We start from the raw sequence: 23,325 nt of genomic DNA, 5'->3' as shown, positions 1-23,325 counted from the left end.
CCGGGCGATAGAGAGAGATCGAGAGAGAGAGAGCGAGGAAGGAGGGAAATGCCTGGAAGCACGTGCTTCTGAGAATCGAGGATGCCCCCTGCGCAGACTCACCAGAGAGAGATTCGCAGTCGGAGAGCGCGTCCGTGTTGGGTTTCGGTTCTTCCACAAAAGTCAAGTTCGCATTGAAAAGCCTTTGTTCCATCCGGCGGCCATCAGTTCGTGTTGTCCGCCGGAGTAGACAGAACCAAAGCCCGCGAATCCCGGCCACATGTCGAGCATGTGACCACGAAAGATGCGAGACTTTTCCGCCAGAGACAATTGAGAAGCCGAAAAGCAGTGCACGTGTCTGTGGAATGTGAAAAGTGAAAACGCAACAGCAATAGCAATTGCAGCCGCAAATTCAAACTGAAACTCTCCTGCGAAGGCCAGGAGCAGGACCAGCCGCAATTCCCGTTTGTTGTGTTTCAAATTGCGTGCCTACTCGTACCTGCCCCCTGCCGCACTTGCCTTACTTGATGGCTTTGACATTGGCGCCACATTTGCATCTAGCCGTGGGGCAGGTGTAAATATTCATTCCTCCCGCTGTGAAGAGTGGTTGCTTTTGCTGCTTTTAGCATAATTAAGAAGAAGGAAAAACTTGGTCAGATCCTTGGTACCAAAACTTTTAAGAGATCGCTGCAATCAAAGGCAGCAGCTTTAAAGGCTCCCTCACTGGACTGCTGTGGAGTGGAGAGGAGTGGACTGCTGCCAGTGGACGTCTACGGCAAGGTGAGTAGTACCCCAGTACCGGGGGCCACTCAACTCTTTCCGACTGGCCGCGGTCCCTTTGGCCAAGTTTGTGGCGTGCTTTAAAGTTGGTTAATTGAAGAAGGGCCCCGCATAGTAGCCGGCTGAAAAGTTAAATTGAATGTTGCAGTCGCAGAATCAAACGCAGAATCAATATTTTTCTTCTGGGGGAAGGGGCAAGCGATTCAATGAGGATTAGACGGCGGCTGTGCCTCAGGAGTCAATTCCCAACACTACTCTTGGCTTGACATAACAAATCCCCTAACTACTGTTGTTGTAGTGGTAATCCCTACTCTGTTCCACCATCTTTCTTTCTACTCAAAATCCAACCAAAACGAAACGAAAAGAAAGGAATCTTTGGAATGGCTTAAGAGATCGTCGCAACGTTGCCTACTTTTCGGCTGCAAGAAGGGAAACTTTTTAAGTGCCCCAGCAAAAGGCGCAGAATTAAATTAAAAAATGGGAAACTGGGTAGCAAAATGCCTGGGAATCGGTTCCCGTCCTGTCCCGAGTCGTGTGCAAACAGAAGAGGACTCTGGCTTCCAAATTCAATTTAAGGGGAGCATAGTCGTGGTGACGAGTGCCGGGTTCGGGGCCCTCATTCCCAGTACAATAGTTAAGCGGAAATGTGTGTCCCAAGGGGCATCCTTGACGGAGCAGCAGAGCAGAGCCTTGGAAGTGTGTCAAAAGTACGTAGAACTGGCTAAGGGAATCAATCGAATCGAATCGAAGACGGAGACGAGGGAGAAGCAAAAAACCAAACAGCCACGAGCCATAAAAATGGGCCAAAACGAAGGGACGAAGTAAACGTCAAAAGAAATTGAAATGGAACTCAAGCAAAAACTACTTTGTTTGCGATTAGCACTTGGCCGGATTATTGGCGTGAGACGGGGGTGGTTCGGGTGGGTGTTGGGTGGCGCGTTTGCCAAGAGGAAATGAAATGTGTGTCAATATATTGATTGAATAATGGTCTACATATTGACAAACAACTCAAAAGGCACTCGACAGGCAGAGTGTCCCCCGTTCCCAGTCCCAGGACTAGAGACGAAACCCAGTCATCCATGAAAGGCCTAAGGGGGTCTCGGCAGAGTCTCGGCTCACACACAGGAAGCGGAAGCGAACGTACACGCACAAGCATAGAGAGAGACACAACCAGACACACACACAGACATTCATTGACAGAGTCGCATGCGAAGATATGCCGAATCGGCAAATGCAAAGTGAGACATCAAAAGCGTTTCGAGTGCGTCGTCATCAATGTAAAGCAGCTGCCAGTAAAGGCATACGCCCAGATGAAGCTGTCCATGTCGATCCCCAAGACGATGATGATGATGATGATGGTTCGGAGGATGCTCATGACGAAGACACTGCCTAGACGAAAGACGAGATAGGGGGCGACAGCAGAGGAAGAGTAGAGCAGTCTCTGTTTCCACTCCCGAAGTGTAACACGTGTTCCTTTAATTAGATAAAGTTTGTTTGCATTACAAACATACTGGCAGCAATTTGCCTCCTCTCCACTGCTGCTGCTGTCGATGGCCATGCCTCGTTTGCCTCTACTTCCTCCACTTCTCCTCCAATCCAAGTTTTTTTCTGGCGAATTCCCAAGCGGGGGGGCTGACAAAAAAAAGTTTTCGCCTGCCATTCTGGGCTCTGATTGACTGACGCACGTCTAGTCAAATAAAAATAAAAATATAAATAAAAAAAAAACAAAATAGGAAATATAAAAATGAAGAATACAAAATACGAGTATGCAAAAGAAGGCTCACTCTGTGAATATTTATGTAAATAATTTCAATGAATGCTTTGCAGCAAAGAGCTGCAAACAATTTTGCTCATTTGCGTGACATTTGCGCAGGGGCGGTGGGCTGGGAGTCTCTTCTTCAGAGTTTTCTTTATCGCAGTGCCAGAACTTTGGATAAATATTTGTATGGCTTTGGGAATGGTGCCTGGGTGTGTTTTTCGCTGAGATATTTCTTTGAGCAACTTTAAGAATTGTAGAAATATCTGATTTCCGAATGATTTTCGCTTCACAGCTGCTGCAAATCCAGCGGAATCGGGTCACACTATACTATATGTGTGTGCAACTCTCAAGAAAATGAATCTTTAAAGAGCTTCCAGCAGGGACACTGGAATGCCACGTATTGCAAATGCCAACAAAGGCCTGCCGCACAAAGGCCTTTTAAGATTCAAGGCTTTTCTTTCGCTTTTCCCTCTGTGGAAAGCCTGTTGTTAATTAAAAGCTCACAAAAGTAGGTAACATGCATATTACACACACTCTGCCAATCGCACACACTCTCTCTCTCTCCCTCAATTGTTGCACATACGTATTAATTTGTGCGCTTGCCACTCGACGAGGCATGCCATTGTGTGAGTGAATGGGTGTTTCCTCTGCTTCCGCTGCCTCCTGCCTCCCTCTTCGACACAACAATGAAATGGCGACCAAAGAGAATGACAACAATGAAGGCCAGAAATGCACATAAACTTGCCACAAACAAGGACACACATAGCCGAGGAAATTGCACCCCAACAACAATGAATGAATGAAGCACACTAACACAAATCTTTATTTAAGCATAACACAAAACACGAAAAAGATAGAGAATCTTAGTCGAGAAAGAAACCTCTCAAAATGAGTCGCAGCGAAATATTATAGATTGGTAGATAATTACTAGATAAATAAGGCATAAAAAAGGAGTTCCCCAGTACAGCCACAGTGCTGTAACTCCTTCTGCCTGCTGCAAGCAGAGTCCAGAATAGTGTATGCTCCACGTTCTGGACGGGCATTGGGTACGACCAGAAGAGAATGAAATAGACAACAAGAATGAAGAAAGAAAGAAAGCAATTCAATGGTGGAAGCCCACAACCACACAAAGCTCCCAAAAAGATGGAGAGGAAGTAGCACAAGAAGAGAAAGAAGTTGTCACCGGGGAAGGGCCAGCGGGCGAGCGAAAAAATTAGAACAGCCAAGCGCCTCAGGATATGCAACACATAAAACTTCGGAGCCCCAGTCCTCAGTCCTGTTCATGCGGCTTAAACTTGCCCCAATCCCCACACTCTTATGGTTGCGGCTGCTCGCTCGGTAGGTGGTGGGCTGGGCGCCGGCCAGTGCATTCCCCTGCACTCCCGCTCCGGCTGGCATCGAGTGACGTCCATGGCCAGCCATTTCCGTTTCAATGTCTCCCGCTTAGTCCGACAGCCGTTAAGCCATTTTCCCACCACTCGATGCCAGTTTAAACTTGGCTCACAGCCTACTTTCCACTCTCCACTCCACTCCACGCCAGGAGTGGTGTGAGTGCGGCAAAGTTTTCCTTGCCTCCTTGGGGCATAGAGAGGAAGAAGAAGGCGGCTGGGTGGCGGGGGGTAGATGCTACCAGAGAAACTTTGCATCGCAAACTTTTCTGCATATATTTTCCACAAAACGGAAGCTTGTTTTTCATGTCTGCTGGCTTATTTCGTTTTGGGGTTTTTCAGTTTTGGGCTTTTCTCGGGTTTTCCTCTGCCAGCGGGTATATTAACTTAGTGGGACCACAGCTATCCTCGAAGAGGATATCCAGAACCGAGAACCTTTTTCTTCAATTTTAAATGCTTTAATCGCAATTTATTAAATTGGATGTGGAATGGGAGGGGTCCATGGATGGATGGGTGCATGGAGAGGAGGCCTGAAAACTTTTCCAACCGAGGAATTGGGGCATTGTAAGCGTTTAATTTGTCAGCCATTTGCTTAGTTAAAAGTTTTCCATTTTCCATTTGGCATTTACATTTGGATTTATTTTATTCGTTCCTCTTGCTTTTTCTTTCAGAATGCTGGCCTCGCTCCAAGTCCGACTCCGAATCGAGTACTCCTCTGATCCCCGCCGACGCTGAGCGATGAGGGAGCGGCAAGCATGTCCTTGTCTGAGCACAACACGCCCAGCCACGGGGCTGGAGCAGGATCGGGAGCAGTCCGCCAACGGATGCCGCCGGATGTGGAGGAGGCCCTATCCTCCATGCTTTGGACCCCATACGAGCGCACGCCCATGCCCAGCTCCTCGGAGGGCGAGGAGGAGGAGGAGGAGGAGGAGGACGATGACGAGCGCCTCAACCGAAAGCTCCACAAATCGCACAGCAGCTACGAGGCTTCAGCGCTGAACCAGCCTTGTATCCACCCACAAGCCCACTCCTTCCACCTCCATTCCATCTACGCGCATCGCCACCCACCAGCAGTGGAGTCAGTGCCCCTGCTATTACCACTGCCACTGGCACTGCCGCTACCCCCCGTGCCTTCCTTTCCAAATTTTAGTTTAAGCGCATTCGATGCGGCCATCGCAGGCTTCGATCTGGCCAAAGCCGGGCAGGAGGCCACCGCAGAGGGGACTGGCGCTAGCGGAGGTGGAGGGGGAAGACGGAACCGATACTCATACCCCTCCTACTACGGCAGCCCAGCCCACACTCTGACCCAATGGTGTTCCTCGGCGGCAACGGCAATCCAGGAGCCGCCCTCCTACGAGTCGCTCTACTCGGCCAAGGGCTCTACCTCGACCTCCCTCCTGGCCATGTCGAGCGTGGCTCGTCCCAGGAGCGGATCCCAGCCGGAGACCGAACCATGTGATAGATCGCAACGATCGCCAATAAAAGCAGCAGCTCCACTAACGGCAAATGTTCCCGCTGAGCGTCTAGTGCGTTCCTTTACGGACGACTACATATCGCAGGTGAGTCCGGGGTCCCATAAAATTGTCGCCTCATCTATAAAGAGTACTTACGCTTTTAGCTGTTTAATGGGGCGCCATCAAATTTGATGTCAAGGGTTCAACAGACATTTTGTTGGCGCCGCCTAAGTCGAATGGGAACGCAAAGTCGAACTGTCGCCTTTTCGGGCCCATTGACAGCTTCCCCTCCATGTACCACATCCCCCCTCGTAACCCAGAAGACCCGATAAGGGCTAATGCTTCACTTAGGCACTTAAGTGCCGCTAGCATCCCTCCTCCGCCAGCAGATAAGCACCATATGTTGCCTATCAGTACCGAATTCGGAGTCGGGACGGGGCCATACTTCCCCTTTGTTTCCACTTTTATATTCATACTGTAATATAGAGTATAGATATAGCAACCACTGCCCCCACTCCTATCCTTTGCATGTGGTCTGTTTTTCTGTGTATAATCCATAATTTGTTTATGTTGCATCAGCGAAACGGAAAATGACCGCACAAAAATTACAAAAACAAAGAACAAAGACAGTGGAAGTAGACCCGTGGAACAGATGCGGGGACACTCCTGAAAGCGCATAATATGCATTACTGAACAATAAACACAGAAGTTTGAACAGTGTCAAAGGGGGGACCATTCATCATTCAGGTATTCAATCAAGCGATATAATTATTCCCGATCCAAGCCGATCCGATCCGATTTGTGCAATCTGTTCTTCGCCACGGATCGCAGAGCTAAAAAGGCAGGAACAAAAGGGCTAAGCAGAGCTCTACTCCATAACGCTCCCCATCCGCATATTATATGGGTCGCTCCCCACACTTTTTCTCCCCAACCTTATTTCTGCGTATGTGTCTCTGACGACTGACTCATGACGAGAGATTTAGGCGAAAGAACTAAAGATGGGCATGGGACGTGCTCGGTAGAACTCAGATTCGTGCGTTACGTGCACACACTTTCATTTAATAGGGCTACACGGTGTTTTATGTATATTCGTGCCTATATTTAGTGATCCTCGTGCTATGACGGGACTCCAAGCTAGGCCCTCGCTCATCTCTAGCAAGAATCAACGAAGCTCACAAGCACCGTTAGGTGTGGATGACTTTCGGTTTTCGGCTGTGCAGTCGGGTCTGCTCTCTCTCTCCCCCACTCTTTTTGCTTCTGTGATTGCAGTGTGTGAGGCGCCGCACAATCGCAATCGTAATGCAGTCCACTGAGCAGCAGCAGCGACTCCATTCTCCATTAGAACAATCGGAGAGTGAGAGAGTGGGGGAGGGGGCTAGGGCTAACAGTAAATCCTATTATATTTCTGTGACGAAATTAATTCAAGTAACACAGCGTAACATAATTAGATCCCACATCCACAATATACATACTCGTCATATCCATCCGCATGGCCCATAACCCACATCCCAATACCGTGAATGAGTGAGGGCGTCAGCGTCGGAGTCCCGGAGTCAGGTTCGGATTTAGGGTCTCGCGGATGGGGGATGATGCTATCGTCTGTATGATTATACGGCGCGTGGGGAGGGAGCATAGCAACAGCTTTATCAGCAGAGAACCAGCCAGGGATATCACCAACAGCACCCGCAACAGAAACAACAATTACTTGTGACGGGTTTTATGTTTATGCGTTGGCTTAATTAATTCAATTAAGCGCACATTTATGCGACTTCCACAGTCCATGCCACAGCTCCTGCCCCACACCAGGAGGGGGAGTCACCTTTTTACTGGTTTCAGTCCAGCCTTTGGTAAAGTGAGAGAACTCTCCCTGGTTGCGGGGTTAATCCCTCAGCAATTAGCATTAATTACAATTTAAAACTTAAATCAAGGCATATCAAATATAAGGTACGGCAGTCCCGATGTCTCCTCACCAAAGTTTGTAACGTAAGCTGAGCAGTTAAATGTGGGTACCGCTCTCTCGCCTTCCCGTTTTTTCGATATAACCTCTCTCTAATGACTTCACGTTGACTCTCCCTCTTTCTCTCTTTCTAGAACTGCGCTTCATTCACGCCAGACATAAAGCAAAGCAGCAACAAACGAGACACTGAAACGACAAATGCAACGGAAATGAGGCAGAGACAAAAACAAAGTCCAGCAACGAATGCAAGATCACAACAAAGCCGAGAAAAGACAAGCAGCAGCAGCATCGACAACAGCAACAGCAACAGCAACAACAACAAAGATAGCGACTGTGGCAGCAGCGAAGCCAATTGCATTATCAATGAACAGAGAAGAGGCAAAGCTGGCGATGAGCACGAAATGGCAAAAGCAACAACGGGAATAGAGGAAACCAGCTGGAGAGCAGACCGCCAGGTCACTCAACCTGTTTCCTGTGCCATCGCAGCCGGAGAGGGAGAGCGAGAGCGAGAGCACGAGCGCGAGCGCGACAGCCACAGCCAAGAGCGCCCAACGATCAACCCAACGATCACTCGCTCGACACATTTCAACGCGTTCACAACAACCGGCAGCAGTAGCAGCGGCACAAGCAACTGTTCGTATAAAAACAGCAGCGACGGCAGCGTGCTGCGGCCCAACAAATGTTTGGCAGAACTCGAGCGTCTGTACGCCGAATTTCGCGCGAGTGAAAGTAGATTTGAGCGGGGAACGGGACGCCAGTCGGATATTGATAACGCCAACATCGAGATGCGTTTGAATGTGCCAGCCAATGCAGTGGCAGTGCCGCCAACTGCAGCAGCAACAGCGAATGCGAATCCAAATACGAATGCAGGCAGTAGCAGCAGTGTGTTTCTTAATGCAGTCAGCAGCAACAATAACCACAGTGAAAGTCCTGCAGAGCAGGGCGTTAGCAACATTGCTGTGCTGGCAGCGTCAACGGCGACTGCGACTGCAAAGTCCTGCCAGCGTCAGCCGAGTCTCACGATTCAAGTAAACAACAGCAACAACAATAATAATAATAATAATAATAGTAATAATAACGGTACTAGCAGCAGTGGCGTCTCGGTCGCGTCGTCGTCGCCCACGTCGAGCATTGTCAACAACAATAACGGTGTTTGTGTGGTGGAGATAAATAATAGTGTGCCAGCAGCAGCGGCAACAGCAGCAGCTGCAAAAGTGTTTAGTGCAACAAGTGTCCAAAATCTGCTAAATAATAATACGAGTCCCAGTGTGGATAAGCAGCAGGTTGCAACTCCACAAGCGGCAGCTGCCAGCAGCATCAGCAGCAACCATCACGTGAATGATAACAGTGTCAATATAATCAATGTGAATGCCACTACCGTTGCCACCACCCCGCCACGCACCTTCACCTCCACCGAATGCCAAACAGATGACCTCACTGCATCCCCCTCCTCTTCCCAGCAGCAGCAGCAACAGCAGCAGCAGATGCGCACACGGGAGCAGCGACGTCGGGAGAGACGCGAAAGGCGACAGCAGCAGCAACAGCAACAGCAGTTTCCCCCGCATCACCCGAGACGCCACCAAGCACCGCCGCCAGCACCCCCTCCGCAGCTGCACCCGCCCCCGCATCTGCACCACCCACATCCCGCGGCCATGGGCCTGGCGCGTGCCCTCCTCCCGGACATCCTACACCCGCACTACCCACCGCCCTACAGCGCCCTGCCCGTGCCCGTGCCCATCACAGTGGTGCCTCCCCCCTCGCAGCAGCAGCCCCCCGCACAGCAACCGGCACCGCCACCGCCGCCGCCGCTGCCACCATCCGTGCCACCTGCAATGCTGACATCCGTGATATCCACGGTGCCCCTCCCCGGACCGGGTCCAGCGGGTCCACCTCTCATGAGCGACGGACGCTTCACGCTACCGCTGCCCATCATGCGCAGGTGAGTCTCTTCTCTTTTTCCCCTCTTTCGTGAATCTCTTCCAGCTCCCAGGTCCGAACTCCCAACTCTTCCCGGTGCTACCTCCACCTTAGGCACCATCGATCACCCAGCAGCCATCCATCCATTCATCCGTCTGTCTATTCTCTGGCCCCGTCTTCTTCTCCTCTATTCATGCCTCCTTTGTCGTGGCATGGTCCCCGTCTCGGGTTTCGCTCCTTCTCTTCTATTTCGACATTTTCTATTACCACACATTGCCTTTTGCCCCGCTGTATGTATGTATGTTGTGTCTTCCTGTTTCGTGTTTCGTATTCGTCTCGCTATGGGGTATGGGGGATTGTATTCCTCAGACACTATAATGATGGTAATTTGTATGTCAGTAACAAATTTCTTGCATGATTTGATGCTCCTCATACTCCTCCTCCTCGTGTTCCACATGCCACTTCCTCTCCTACTCCTCTCCGACCAGGAAGACAGACTATGTTTTTGGTGTAAAAATTAATTCTCATCGTTGACAGCTTCCAAGAAATTAACAAGAGAAAAGAGCACAAGGTAAGGGAAGGCGAGAGGAGTATTCTTTAATCTAAAGTTCAACCCGAAACCCCAGGAGGTTGATGGTCGGTGGTTGAAGCCCCATTACTCTCTGGCGGAGGGCTAGATTTCGGCGAAACGTTTTTTGGGGTTTTAATAACTCATTTTTATTATAATGAGTTCTGGTTTATCTGTAATTGCAGATCTAGAAGTAAATCTAGAAGCAGACGGCTCTTTTTAGGGGGGGCCATTGGAGCCTCAGATACAGATACTTTATCCATAGGAAGGCGCCTACGAAAAGGCGAACCAGCTAGCGGATTGCCTTGGTTGCGGTTTCCCACGCATTTATCGGTTGAAATAGTTATCGCCATAGTGCGAGGGGGGGGGGGGGGGGGGGGGGACGTGGACACTGGGAACTGCCAGAAGAACCAGTTTTTCCTCTGAACCGAACTCGAACCGAATAATCGATGCCCCGCGTGTACTTCTCGTTCGTATCTGCAGCTCGTTTTTTCTTTCTTTCCCCCCTCCCTATGTCACTGTAGCTGTTGCTATAGATGTAGATGTAGCTGTAGCTGTAGCTGTATCTGACGGATGCGCGCGCTATCTGTCTAATGGCTCGCCTAAACGTCTCATTATATGGGCAAATCTCTGCACCTCCCCTCCCCTCCCCTCCCCGCTCTCACTCAACGACTCGGCGAGAATCGCTATGAACATTTGACATTTCTGTGGCTCCAACAACAACAACGACAACGATAGCAGCAGCAGCAGCAGCGTCAAGAGCAAGTCGTGTCTCACAATTTTAATTGTGTTTGCCCATTGAACAATTGCAAAACTGTGTCAGAGACAACACCGCACCATCTGTCTCTCTCTTAAGCTGCCTTTGTCTCCGAGTGGGTGGTAGGTGGGGGTATGGAAGTGTGGGGCAAGTACTCTGCCCTCGATTAGCATAGTTTGGAGTTTCTCCGATTCCCCATTTCATATTCTGTCAAACATTTACTGTCAATTTTATTGATGGTAGATATTACCCCTCAGGTCAATCTTTCTTCATAAGAAAACGTGCCACATGGATCTAAGAGACATATCCGCTGCTTGGCTGCTTAGATGTTCAGCAGGATATGATGAAAGAGCGGGAAAACCATGTGGCAATACCTCCATCGAGTGGCTGCTCCCTTTAGTGAAAGGGGGCTTGGGCTTCCACTGCACCGCTCACTAATTGGGTCGCTTAATAGAGATTCCTTTCCATTCGAGTGTAAACAGCAGTCCATCCTCCCCCATACCCGCTTCAATCAGATGATGTGGATGAGGACTTGAGAGAGAGATCCGATCCAACAAAAAAGCAACAACAAACCGCAGGCATTATCTGCAATTTTAACACCTTCTCAGCATTCGTCCCAAAATTAACATTACACAACTCCCTTACCCTCCTCACCGCACCCGCCACTCTTTTGGCCCCAGAAAGGTGTAAAAAAAGCGAAAGTTTTTGCAGCTTGTGGCAGCCACCGAAAAAAGCAGGGATAGAGGCAGAGAGAGAGGAGCAGAGTCCAGTTCCAGTCCCCTCCAGCGGAGGCCAGGAGTGTTGGCTCCAGGGTAAAAGGGTCTCTGGACCTGGTGGACCGTGCATAATCTTTAAATCATTAAATAACCGAACGAGAAAACAACCAAGCGGCCCAAACGGCCCAAACGGAGCTCCAAATGAAAAGCAGGCAACAAAAGCGGGCATGAAAAAGCAGAAACAACGAATCCGTCTCCGCCGCAGAGGCAATAAAGAGGAAACGTGAGGCCAAAACTCACGTTGCCCCGCCACTACATATAAATCGTTGTATTCATTTTTTGTAGCCTTTTGATTTAGTTTTTTTTTTGTGTTTCTTAGCATTTAATTTTGTTTTGTTTTTGAAACTTGGCTAAAACCAAAGAAAGAAACGCGAAGGCAAAGATACTCTTGCAGATCTTGCAGATTGTTTGGTGGGATTTCTGAATTGTTTTTTTGCTTGTTTTCTGGATGGATCCCATGGATCGTTTATGTTTTAATTTGTATGCAAAAAGAAGATCCTTCCTTGGCTAGCGCTCTTCTTTCTGCAGTGCAGAGATACCCCTCCTTTGAGAGGGTATCCAAAAACAAAAGCGAAAACAAAAGGCACAGCAGAAACAGAGACAAAAGAAGCAGCAAAAGTGGTAATAAAATCACTTTAGAGACAGAGACAGAGAGGGATACGTCAGCGATTGGGAGAGAGACAGAGATCGACAGAGTGCAAGTTTCTTCATTTTCTTCTTCTTTTTTTCGGCTACTTTCACTTTTGCCTTTGTATCTTTGTATCTGTATCTGTTTATCTCTGTATCTTTGTGCGAGTGTAACTCCTAAGGTTAACGCTTGCAGCTCGTCAAAAATTTGGCTTTAAGAGCCAGAGCCAAACCACTCCACTCTATGCCCCCATGTCCGACTTGAGGCATAAATCAAAAGCAATTTGGCCGAAACAACATTTGGATTCCGGCAACGTCTTATTAATTATGGCTCCTTTTCTTTCTTTCTTTCGCTCTGGCGAGCTAATTGAACTGATTGAACGGACGTATTACGCGGCTGACACTGAAATGTGTCCAGTCGCAGCCCAAAAACCAGTTTACCAGCGTCCAAAAACTCCCAAAAGATACGAAATTTTGCACTGCAAAAAAGGATCTGCAAGATATCGATGATTCAACTTCAGTGTCGACTTGCAGCCTCATGCAAATCCAAAAAAGAAACAATCAGAAGCCGAAGCAGAAAACAACAAAACAACAAATCAGAGGGGAAGAGAGAGACAGACACAAAAACCAGATTTAAACCGAAAACCAATGGAAAAGCAGCCACAAAGAGCCAGAAAATACTCGAGTGGCACAGAACCTCGAGGTCTCGAGGCCTGTTTCTGAATCTCTAACACAGCGAGAGACTCTCTCAGAGCTGGAGATATTCATCTAAAGAGTGGCATGGAGGCAGAGAGAGAGAGAGAGAGAGAGGGAGACGCTCTCCGATCTTGGTTCTTGGGGCAGAATCCAGTTTTGGATGTTGTGGCACGCATCTCCGCACGTGACACACATTTCGCTGCAATTCTGCTGCTGCTGCTGCTGCCGGTAAATTGAGTGATTTTTCCATAAGTTTTCCCTCAAAGAAAACCCAAACAACCAGGTCTCCGCGACACCTCGATACTGCAACACTCCGACACTCGACAATCGACACTAAATGCTGTGACTGTGACTGTGTGGCGGCTGTTGCAAGTAGTAAAACTGACCAAACAACTTTCCAGTTTTAAGGTGCCTCACGGCTTTGCTCTGTCCTGCTGGCCCGGGGAATCTTTCACTGATTCGGGCCCATGTCTTGGGTTTATTTATTTTTGTAAGAGAATAAACACAGCGGCCAGCAGCAATCGGGGGGAAATGAATCGGGGGATACCCTGCAATCACTGGAGGGGCAGAGGGGGAGGGGGAGGGGAGACCTGAAGACAGAACTTGCCAATAGTCAATAAAGCCAGTAAAGCAAAATTTTGCAACAGTCCAAGGAAAGGAAGACGGGCAGAAGCCAGTTCCATGCCCCATTCCCCAAACAAATTGCGACTGCCTGTCGTTGCCCCATGCCCCTCCATCTATGCACATGTCTGTGTGTCGTATCTATGTTTGTATGAAGAATGCATTCGGGCCAAGTTGAAATGCGCCGGCAAAATGCATCAGCAACAACAGAAGAGGCAGCAGCAGCAACCACAGAAGTAGCAGAAAATAAACAGACTAGAGTCGCAAAACAAGTTGCCAAACGAATCTCGAAAGAGTGCACAGACCGACAGACAGGAGACACAGATACACGGACACAAAGATAAATCCAGCGGCGCACAGAGAGAGAGTTGGTGGTGCTGCTACTGTGGTATGGAGGGATGGGTGGCCGTAGGAAGGGCAGCCAGCACCTGTGGCAGCCAATCTTCTGGCTTATTAAATTGTCACCCCGAAAATGAGATCCATTCAATCGGATGATAGCCCCGTTCGATTGACTCGATTCAATCGAATCATCGACTGGACTAAAGACTAAGCAGAACGTGGCCCCGAAAAGACACGAAAATCTAATGGAGGAATGAGGAATGAGGTCTGGCGGTCGGAGCCACGGTAATTGTGTCACTGCCATTAAGTCTCCCCACTAATTGCGGCTATAATTGTTTTAATAACTTTTTAACTGCTATAAATGAGCGTCTCTGCTAGGGCCTTCGCTGGGGCCTGGCCTTGAGCAGTGGGAAACTGTGCCCCTCTTCCTTTTTTTTTACCGTCTTGTGTGCTTGCTTTTCGGTTCTGGCCATTACAGTTCAATGCCTCTGGCAGCAACAGCAACAACACAAAGCCAGCAGCAAAACTGCTCATTGTGGATTCAGATTCAAATTCACATTCAAATTCTGAATTTCGCACAAAAGCCAGGCCCCAAACAAATGCCAAATGGAGACGGGGAGCACAATACAATTATTCCCATGATGGGTTGATGGTTTTTAAATGAGCGCATAAATACTCAATCGAAGAGGCCACTCCCTGTGTCCAGGATATGCCATGACACACACACGTGACTGCCGCCTCATCTGCAGATTAACACAGGAGTAACTCTATCCGCATACTCTTGATGCCCAACCCTGGGTATCCGTGGATCGGATTTTTCCAGCTTTGATTTTCAATCTTTATTTTTCCTGCGGCTGCGGCTGCTGCTGCTGCGGTTTTAAACAAAAGTCCATAATTTATGTTATGGCTAAGCGGGGATACAGTTCTGCCTCTCACCCTCTCTGTCTATCTGTATCTTTTTTTACCATAATTATATTTTTTTTGCGGCTTTGCCTTTTGTGCAATGAACTGGGGATTGGCATTGTGGAGTGTGGAGTGGGGAAGAGGTTTGCAGGGGTTCAGATTGATTCGTTTTCCACGATAGAAGTGACTCAGTGAGCAGACCCGCATCTCATTCTCTCTAGAAGAGACAGAACGAGGCAGAATCCGTCATCCCACATCCCCATGCCGCCTTTCTCTCTCTCTCTCTCTCTCTAATTACCTTTTGTGTGTCTCCGTTAATCTCTCTGAATCTCCGATTTATTTGAATCTTTCACGACTTCCAGCTACGGCTGCTATGAGGTAATATTTGGCGAACCAGTTTCTGTTTTTTTTTTTTGGGTGAAAGTTGTGTCTGTTTTCTCGTTGCTTGTTGCGTGGTTTATTGGATTCCGTAAATCTCTTGATCGATGGTCAGCGATGGTCTAGTAGATTCCGTCTATGATAATGATGGGGCGATTGAGAGTGGGAGTGGAAGTGGGAGCCCCCGCATACGCTGCTTCATCTGGCATTCCACCTACCAGCTGCCTCATGCCTACTGCCCGCTGCCTCTGCATTTTGGGAGTCACGTTGTATTTGACTTCAATTAACGTTTACAACAAATGCTAGGCGCTTAAATATTTAAAGCCAATATGGCAAATGCGCAAACGTAATGAGGACACACACAGAAGTGGCCAGAAGGCATGCGGGGGGGCCACAAGGGGAAAGGAAAGCACATTTTAATGGCTGCATTTTAGAGCTTAAACAGTGCAAAATTTACCAAAAACCAATTGCCAGACAAGTGCCACTGCTGCTACTCCTCACTGGATAGTAGGGGAATGGAGAGTGGAGAGAGTGGGGCAGGAGCATTGGCACCCTTTCCTGTGGCAGCTCCTCCTGGCAATACCACTCTGCCACTGCCACTGCCACTGCCACTCTGCCACAGAGCACTGTGTCAACTGTCAACCGCAAAATGCGCGCACGCTAAAAAAGGGCAGCCGGAAAAAGAATCAACTTGCAACACACACAGCCAGCGGCAGCTACAGAGTTGGGGCAAGGACTGGAAGCACGGACTGCGGGGCATGGACTGGTTGCGGCAACCTTTTGTATCTTTTGCACTGATTTCAATTTAAAGTGCAATGAGTTTTGCAGTTTCGTGGCTCTTTCTGTTGCCCCTCTTGTTGCTCTCCTGCGCCACCGCTGCCCCCTTCTGCAACGCTTCAAAGTTTTTGCCAAAGCTTATTTGTTCGTTGTCTGCAAATCTGCTTGCCACATGGGGCAGGGGTAGGGGCAAAATTTACACTGTTTACTTGTTATATTTATTTGTTGTTTTGCTTTCGGTGGGAGGGTGTGAGGGAAGGACAAAGGATTCTGCTCTGCCGCTTCGTCGCAACTTTAAAGTCGAAACAACAAATGCGCTCCTTTCGTAAATTAATTAAAACACTTAACAAATTTATCTGTGTATCTGTACCTGCATCTGTGCTTATGTATGTGTGTGGTATCTGTGCATCCGTATCCTTGGGAGCGTACCCTTTCTTACGATGCCAAGGATTTGAGCAAATAAAATGCATAATTTATGGTTTTTCTTCTGCTGTGGCCATACCACCCCCCTCTATCTCTATCTTACCCCTCACTCTTGCAATTACATAAGTACACACACACACACAGAGAGAGGGGGATGGGGTTGTATTAACGCGGCGTATGCGTGATGTTACCTTTTTCCGCTGAAGGGGTTTTGTCATTGCCATGCCACTCGAATGGAAATTTGTGGCAAGTGACAACTATAAATGTTGCCGGGGGATTGAAGGGCAGATGGGAGGGGGGGGGGGTGGTGGGGGGTTAATTAGAGAGCGAGAGCACCTTCCGTAAGCCACAAACTAATGGAGAAGAATGGAGCTTGAAGATGAACGAAAGAGGAATCCAAAGGCAGATTTCCTCAGATATGAGAAATGACAGCCAGAGAGAGAGAGAGAAAGGCGGGAAGCCGCACGCAAGGCAAAGACAAAGACAGAGGCGGTAATTTGACGCAGCTGGGAAGCGGCAGCAACACCAGCAGTTGGGACACTGCTACAAACCACACAAACAATGCCTCCTCCTTCTTTTTCCCCTCTCACTCCCACTCCCACTTTCAGTTGACGGCAAAAACTAAAAGTCAAAACAAATAATTTGCTATAATAACCCAAGAAAGAGCGTGCCCCAAAACAGCTGAAGACAAAAGACGCAGACAGAGGCGATGGGCAAAAAAGTCCAAGAAGAAGAAACAAGCGACAGACAGTCAGCGATAGACAAGTGGAAGTGAGACAAAGCCAAAGCCAAATCCGAAGCTGAAACATCCACAGCAACAACAAAAACAAAACCAACATCCAAAAGCAACAACTAAAACTCTCATCTTAGCCGCAAAAGCCAGGCCCCGGCCAAGACGTAGAGAAAACTTTCTCCGTCTCCAGCTCCGGCTCTCGATCTCCTCAGCCGCTTCTCTGCTCCGCTGTGCCCCATGTGTATGTGTGTCGGCCAGGGTCTTGTCTTGTGTACTTTTCAAGTTAAAGAGCCCCCAAGATTGGGTCTTACCCCTTTCGAGGCAGCTCACCTCCCCGGCCCTACAGGGTCCGCTAGCCAAGAGCCGACAGTCGACAACCTACAGCCGACAGCCGCAGAGCTATTAAACGCACACTTGCGTCGCACACTTTTCACACGCAGACACGCCGCTGATGCTACATCCCCAAATCCCCCTTGAAACTGCTCCTGCCTCTGCCTTGCTCCTGCCCCTGCCCCAAGAGGTCCCTCCATTTTTGCATTTTACAATGCAACTTTTGCAAATCTTTGGCACAGCTGTGGTTTAGGTTTGGGTTTAGGTTCCCTTTCTAGCAGCAGCAGGAAGCGAAGGTGACTCTTAGAGGGTATCCGCCAGTCGATTGGCCTGTCTCTCATCAGAAGAGCCATCGGAATCACCTAAATGACTTGTTCCCCGGATACTTTCTTCCAGTTTTCCATTCCATGGAAGTCTCAAATGATCCTTTTCCAATGCCACTTTCCTCTAGGATATTCACTTCTCGAATCTACGGATATGGAATGGAAATCTTTTCGAAAATATGGAAAATATCTTTAGAATAGAGCCCTGATCTGTGAGGCCAGACGATGAGATCTCTAGGGTATCTGCCCTGCACTCCTCTACCCCTCCGCACCGCTCCCCTCCACACCACGGCACGCTAGAGATAGAGAAACGCAGCCAAATCGCCCGCATGGTCATAATTTCTTTGGGTTTTCCTTTAATTCCGTTCCGCTTATCTGCCGACTGCAATCAGCATATAATTTTTTGCCCAACGAAACAACATGTGGCATGTGGCCGGACTTCTGCAGACATCTGGACACTGCGGACAGCGGATACTGGACTCGGGACACAGTCGACACCCTCATCTTATCTCAGGGCCATTGCCTCGTAGTTCATTTAGTGGCAACGATAAGGGGCAAGGACAAGGGCAAGACACTGCCACCCCTCCACCCCCCTCTCAGGATGCGTGGCAGCAACTCTCTTGGCAATTTTCTGTGTGTCATTCCGAGAGAAGGGCGTGTGTGTGTGTTTGTTGGTAGGGGGAAAGATATGGAAAATGAAATGAAAATGTTGTAACTGAACGAAGAAGAAGAAGAACGAAAAAAGAAGAAAAAGGCTCAGAGGGAAATTATGCGTAATGAAGTAAGCACTTTTCTGTCGATGCTGTCGATGGAAGAGACTCTTATCAGTGTGTCTGTGTGTCTGGCTGTGTGTGTGTGTATGGGTGTGTTTGGTGATAGCTGGAAACTGCTTGTTGGCCGGACTACTTGGCTGTTGCTGTGGCTCTGGCAGTAGTTCGCGTAGATTTTATTCGCTTCGTTTCCGCGTCAATTTCCTTTAATGTTCTTTGGCTGTGGCGTGATGTCCCTTAACGCTCACACACTCACACATGAATCAGAGATACTTGAATCTATGTGTGCGTCTCTCTGGGTATAACTCTCAATCAGCTTTGTGCGCTTTATGCGCATTTTTATGGCTTTTTACTTGGGGTTCTCTTCGCTGCACTCCGCTCCATGCTCGACACTCAATCCAAGTCCAGCTTTTTATACCCGATACTCAAGATGAGTATAGACCATGCTGTATTGGTGCACTTGTTGAAGATATTGTTCAGAAAGGACCCCCCAAAGCTGGGTGTACCCCACCTCTAACCGAGACGAAACCCATATTGACCATATTCTGTGTAGTGGGTATTCGACGGTCGAAACAGCCTTCTATGATATCTATTTGCTGCTTGGGCTTGTCTTGTCCTGTGCTACCCGTGTTTTATCTACGTAATTAAGTTCGTTTGCACATCAGCAGAAGAACAACAGAGCAGCAGTGCCACGGGCAGTGGCATGGAGAGATGTAACGACCCCCACACCGGGGACAAAGTAATTGCTGTGCCTGCCATGAGCTTTATGGATTCCTAGGATGCTCTGGGAGGCTGCAAATTATGCACTTTTCGGATATGATTCGATGGGTTACCACACGCCCCTTCGTCAGTCGTCAGTCGCCGTCATTGGTGCGGCATTCAAATGAATTTGGTCCCCGATCCCCTCGTTTTGATGAGCGTAAATTGGCTTTATTGCAAGCCAAGCCTCATCGCCACATCGGCCCATCACTTGTGTGGCACATACATCGTTATGGAAATTCTATTAAAATTATATGTGGCCTTTGACCTCCCTCCTCTACTGCCTCTGTCTCGTGTGTGACATGGTTGAAGCGAATAATCTATATAATACTCGTACTCGTACTCGTCATTGTACTCTGAATCGTACCTGTTACGGGAAAACCCACTTTCAGCTGTGGGAATTTTTGTTTTTAACGAGTGACCGCCTCTAATGAGGCATCATCATCGTTCGGGATGCAGCAGCATCCAATTTCCGTTGAATGGGATCTACCGATTCCTGAAATTAATTGTCCAGAGAGTGGAAGCGAACCAAAGGGGTAATGGCAGACGCTCCAATTGCGTGCCAAAAATACTTAAAGATACTATTGCAAAATTCGGCATTCGGGCATTGTTCGGTTCGGAGTGGAGGAAGCCAACACAAAAAATGTTAAAGAAACTTTAGCTGAATCACGTTTTTGATACAATTTTGACTTCTCTCTCACCCCATCCTAGCAAAACGAAACCAAACCAATCCAATCCAATACCAAAGCCAAAGCAAAAGCGAACCGAACCGAAAGCAAACCAAGTCAGCCCCAGCGCCAGAGCCAGAGAGGCAGCATTTCAATCAGCCAACAGTTCGGCAACGTGCCAGGGGCAAGGTGTTTTAGAAGCATCGCCAATCGGCACACAGTCGACACACAGACCATTGTGCGGCATAGTTGCGCTGCAAATTAGCCACATTTATGAGCATGACCAAAGCGGATTTCTAGCCATGGACAAACGGAGACGGAGCCCTCGCTCTCTGTGAACGTGTGAACGTGAATTGGTAATCGATGAGCATTGGATCGGAGCGTTTCGACTCGTCTTAACTCGTCGTCTGCTCGGCTCGGTTCAGTTCCGTCTGTTGCAGCCATCGATGGAGCTAGCTCCCTGCCACAGCACCAGGGGGGTGTGGGGGGTTCTGCTACGTGCCCAAGGTCAAGTTGTTTATGGCCAGCACTTGATATTTGATATCATCGACAGTTCTCCGTCCCTCCCTCCCAATGCGGTATACAATTTTTTGTATTTATTTCGTGCCGAGTTATGAATGTGCATGAGCACCCCACCCGCCACCATCATATCCCACTCCACCTTTTGGAGTGCATACACGGATGGCGCTGGGTGATAGAGGGGTGGGGAGGGGAGGGTCATGGTATTGAACTCAAAGATCGTTCTCTCCAGGAGAGCACAGCAGCCAACCCGACGATCTGTGGATCGACTCTCAGATGCGATATTTGCTCAGGTTTTTAAGCCAAATATTAGTCTGGCCATGGACTCGAGTCAAGTCGAGTATGGATGGAGTCGTATAGAGCATATTGGAGCATCAGTCAAACACTTGTCGTAGCTCCGACTACCTCTCGAGTGTCTTCTAACTTTGGTGGCAACTGTAAACGGTCTGTAAACGCCTCCGCACCCATTTCCTTTAATTCGCCTTAATTTGCCACGCAGTTGAGTGTTGCATACACCTCTGCCAGAGGGTCACATAATTGGAGCTCCCATGATTGATCCACAGCTCTCCCTTGGACTGAAACTCATCCTTGCTCTGAATGGCTCCCACATGACACCGCGTGCACATTGAAGCTCGGCTTGAGACGCACAAGAGACAAATGCCACAGAGAATGCCCGGGAAAGCAACAACAAAATGCATGTAGTGTGCTTGACAGGGTATCCATACGGCGGTTTCTGAGAGCCATGTCTCTGGCTCCAAACGCTTCAATCTACGGAGCGTACAATATTTCTCAATGTCTGACTTCAAATGCTGGCCCCATGTTCGGAGTTAAGTCGAACATGTGTTCGAGTATCAAGATACATGTCGTGTGTCTCTGTATCTGTGTGTGTGTGTGTGTGTGTGGTTATGAATGCTGATGATGATGATTCCTGAAATGAAAAGTTATGCTCTCGCTCTCTGTCTCTTTCTATTTTTGCCCCTCAGGGGGGCAAAATCCAGAGTCAGAGACAGAGACAGACTCAAAATCGCTTCTCGATTGTTTGCGTTTGTGTCGCATGCTGCTTTTCTGTTTCTGCCATCACTTTCCATTTTCGAAATTTGCAAATTTGCATTTTTGCCTTTTATTGAATATGTATGACATATAAAGCCAGCAGCAGACAGCAGCAACAGAAACATTTGTCCCACGTATTCATTTAATTTCTGCCGTGTATTTCATTTCAATCGCCGCCTGTTGTAGCTTTTCATTATAGCCCGACTTTCGCACCTATTTGCATATGGCCAAGGGAATGGATGGATGGATAGAGAACGAGAGAGAGCAGGAGAGATCTATAGAGAGGTAGAAACTATGGCAATAGTGCGACGACTACTCTAGTGTTCAATCTGTTGAGGGGGGTGGTGGGCTGGCCATCGAATTAAAGTGACCAAAAATTGAATATAAACTGCGCCAAAATTGAAAAGTCGAGCTGTGACAGTGGAACGTGTCCCCGTGTCCTGTGTCTATGGTCCGTGCCTGTCTCTCAGCTAAAACTCTGACAAAAGTCGGTGCCTATAGATGGGTGGCACGTGACCGACAAGCGGACTCGACAGAATCGGCATCAGCCGTGCGGACTGGCCTGGGATCCAGGTGGCAGGTGGCAGGTGGCACGTTCCACGGGTGGCAGTGCCTACTCGCCACTCTCTCTCCGTCTGTCTGGCCCCCCGAAATTGTTTAATAGAAAAATTATGCACTGATTTGTATTTGTCTTAATCTGTTCCTCTGTTCCTTTTGGATGCTTCTCCTCCGCGGCGGAGTCTGAGAGTCCTTTGAACTGGTACGGCCCTGCCGCTGACTGGCGCTTATGCAAATCGCAGCCAAAGAATGGAAATAAATTGCAAAAAGTGTCGTCTGCCAGAACCAGGAAAAGTGGGGGACCTAGAATAGCGGTGGGGGACACGGACACGGGCTATCGATGGCAGCAATTTCCGAAGACCAGCCAAAGAAGCAAAAAAAAAATGGAAAAAAAGAAAAACCCAAACGAAATGGTCGCTTTACATGGCAGAACGCCTCCTGTGATCCCTTCTCCCCTCGCTTTCTCGCTTCCTCGCTTGCTTGCAAACTTTCGTCCGTCCGTCCGGGACGAGAGTTGTCGTAAAAACAAACTCCCAAAATCTGCCGCCGCCTCAAAATTGCTTCTGGCCGGAAAAACAAAGGGAAAACTCAATTGGAAGTCACTCAAAGTGTGGCTTCCAGGATGAAGGGGAGGTGGTTCCGGGAGCATCCAAGAGCATCGCGAAGTTACGGGATCTGCAGATTTCTCAGCTTCTCAGTGCCTTGTGTCCTTACGCACAGCTTTTGCAGTGGGCAGAAAACCATGAAAATCCCGCCCTAAACTGCAAAAACTTTCCTCCTTTCCGCTGTAATGCCCCTCCTGCCACTCCGGCCTTCTCATCCCCTTGGATGCTTCTTCGATTTGTCATCGATTTCAAATGGGTTGCATTTTTATTGGCTTTAGCATTGGCTCTGGTGGTGGCCATGTCGCTGGAATTTCATTTTATTGGCCATTTCGGTTGACCTTCGCGACTGCGAAGAGCAGGGGGCCGGATGACGGGTGTCGATGGAATTCCTTGGGAGTACAAGACATTCCAATATAAATTGCTCGACGCTTGGCGTGGACCAAGTTTTTGCATAGCTCGAGATTTTTGGCGCTTATTGACTTTCATTCCAGACTTTCTTTGATTTCACGCCATTCTGGAATCTGGAGTTTCCCTTGGATTTACCTCCCAACTAGGGCTTGAATTGCTTTTAGCATATAGCATTTAGCATTCAGCATTTATCGGTAATTAAAATGGCTTAAATAAACAGAAGAGAGGTTTTCTCTCATGCCTCCTTACTTCCTCCTCTGTCCCCCCGCTCACTGTTTGTGCTGCTCCGTGGGTGGACTTTTCACACCTTGCCACATTACGGAAGGCATACGCAGGCCGCAGGTCATTCAGGTGTCATAATCAAATAAAACTTCCACATCAAACGGCACATCAAAAGCAATTAAATATATGAACAGAAGCCCCCCACAAAGTAGAGGCAGTGGCAGAGGGAGGGAGAGGTGAGAGGAGGGAGAACACCACCTCTGAGGTCACCGATCCAGAAA

General features: G+C 48.6%; 1 protein-coding gene across 2 annotated transcripts in view; it reads left to right on the top strand.

Moving 5' to 3' along the window:
• The first annotated feature begins 223 nt into the window (after nt 1-223).
• LOC108160228 (ataxin-2 homolog) overlaps nt 224-23,325 on the top strand; it is a 35,888-nt gene continuing 12,786 nt past the window's right edge. The window contains exons 1-3 of one of the 2 annotated variants that reach the window (XM_017294082.2): nt 224-759; nt 4,578-5,465; nt 7,452-9,256. In XM_017294082.2, the coding sequence (XP_017149571.1) occupies nt 4,662-5,465; nt 7,452-9,256 (2,609 nt within the window). In that variant the 5' untranslated portion in view covers nt 224-759; nt 4,578-4,661. The remainder of the gene's footprint in view (nt 760-4,577; nt 5,466-7,451; nt 9,257-23,325) is intronic. The other variant, XM_017294081.2, reaches the window with a different exon arrangement.

This window comes from Drosophila miranda, chromosome 3 (assembly GCF_003369915.1).
Source record: "Drosophila miranda strain MSH22 chromosome 3, D.miranda_PacBio2.1, whole genome shotgun sequence".
Lineage (NCBI taxonomy): Eukaryota > Metazoa > Arthropoda > Insecta > Diptera > Drosophilidae > Drosophila > Drosophila miranda.
This window is presented reverse-complemented; position numbering and strand designations above follow the sequence as displayed.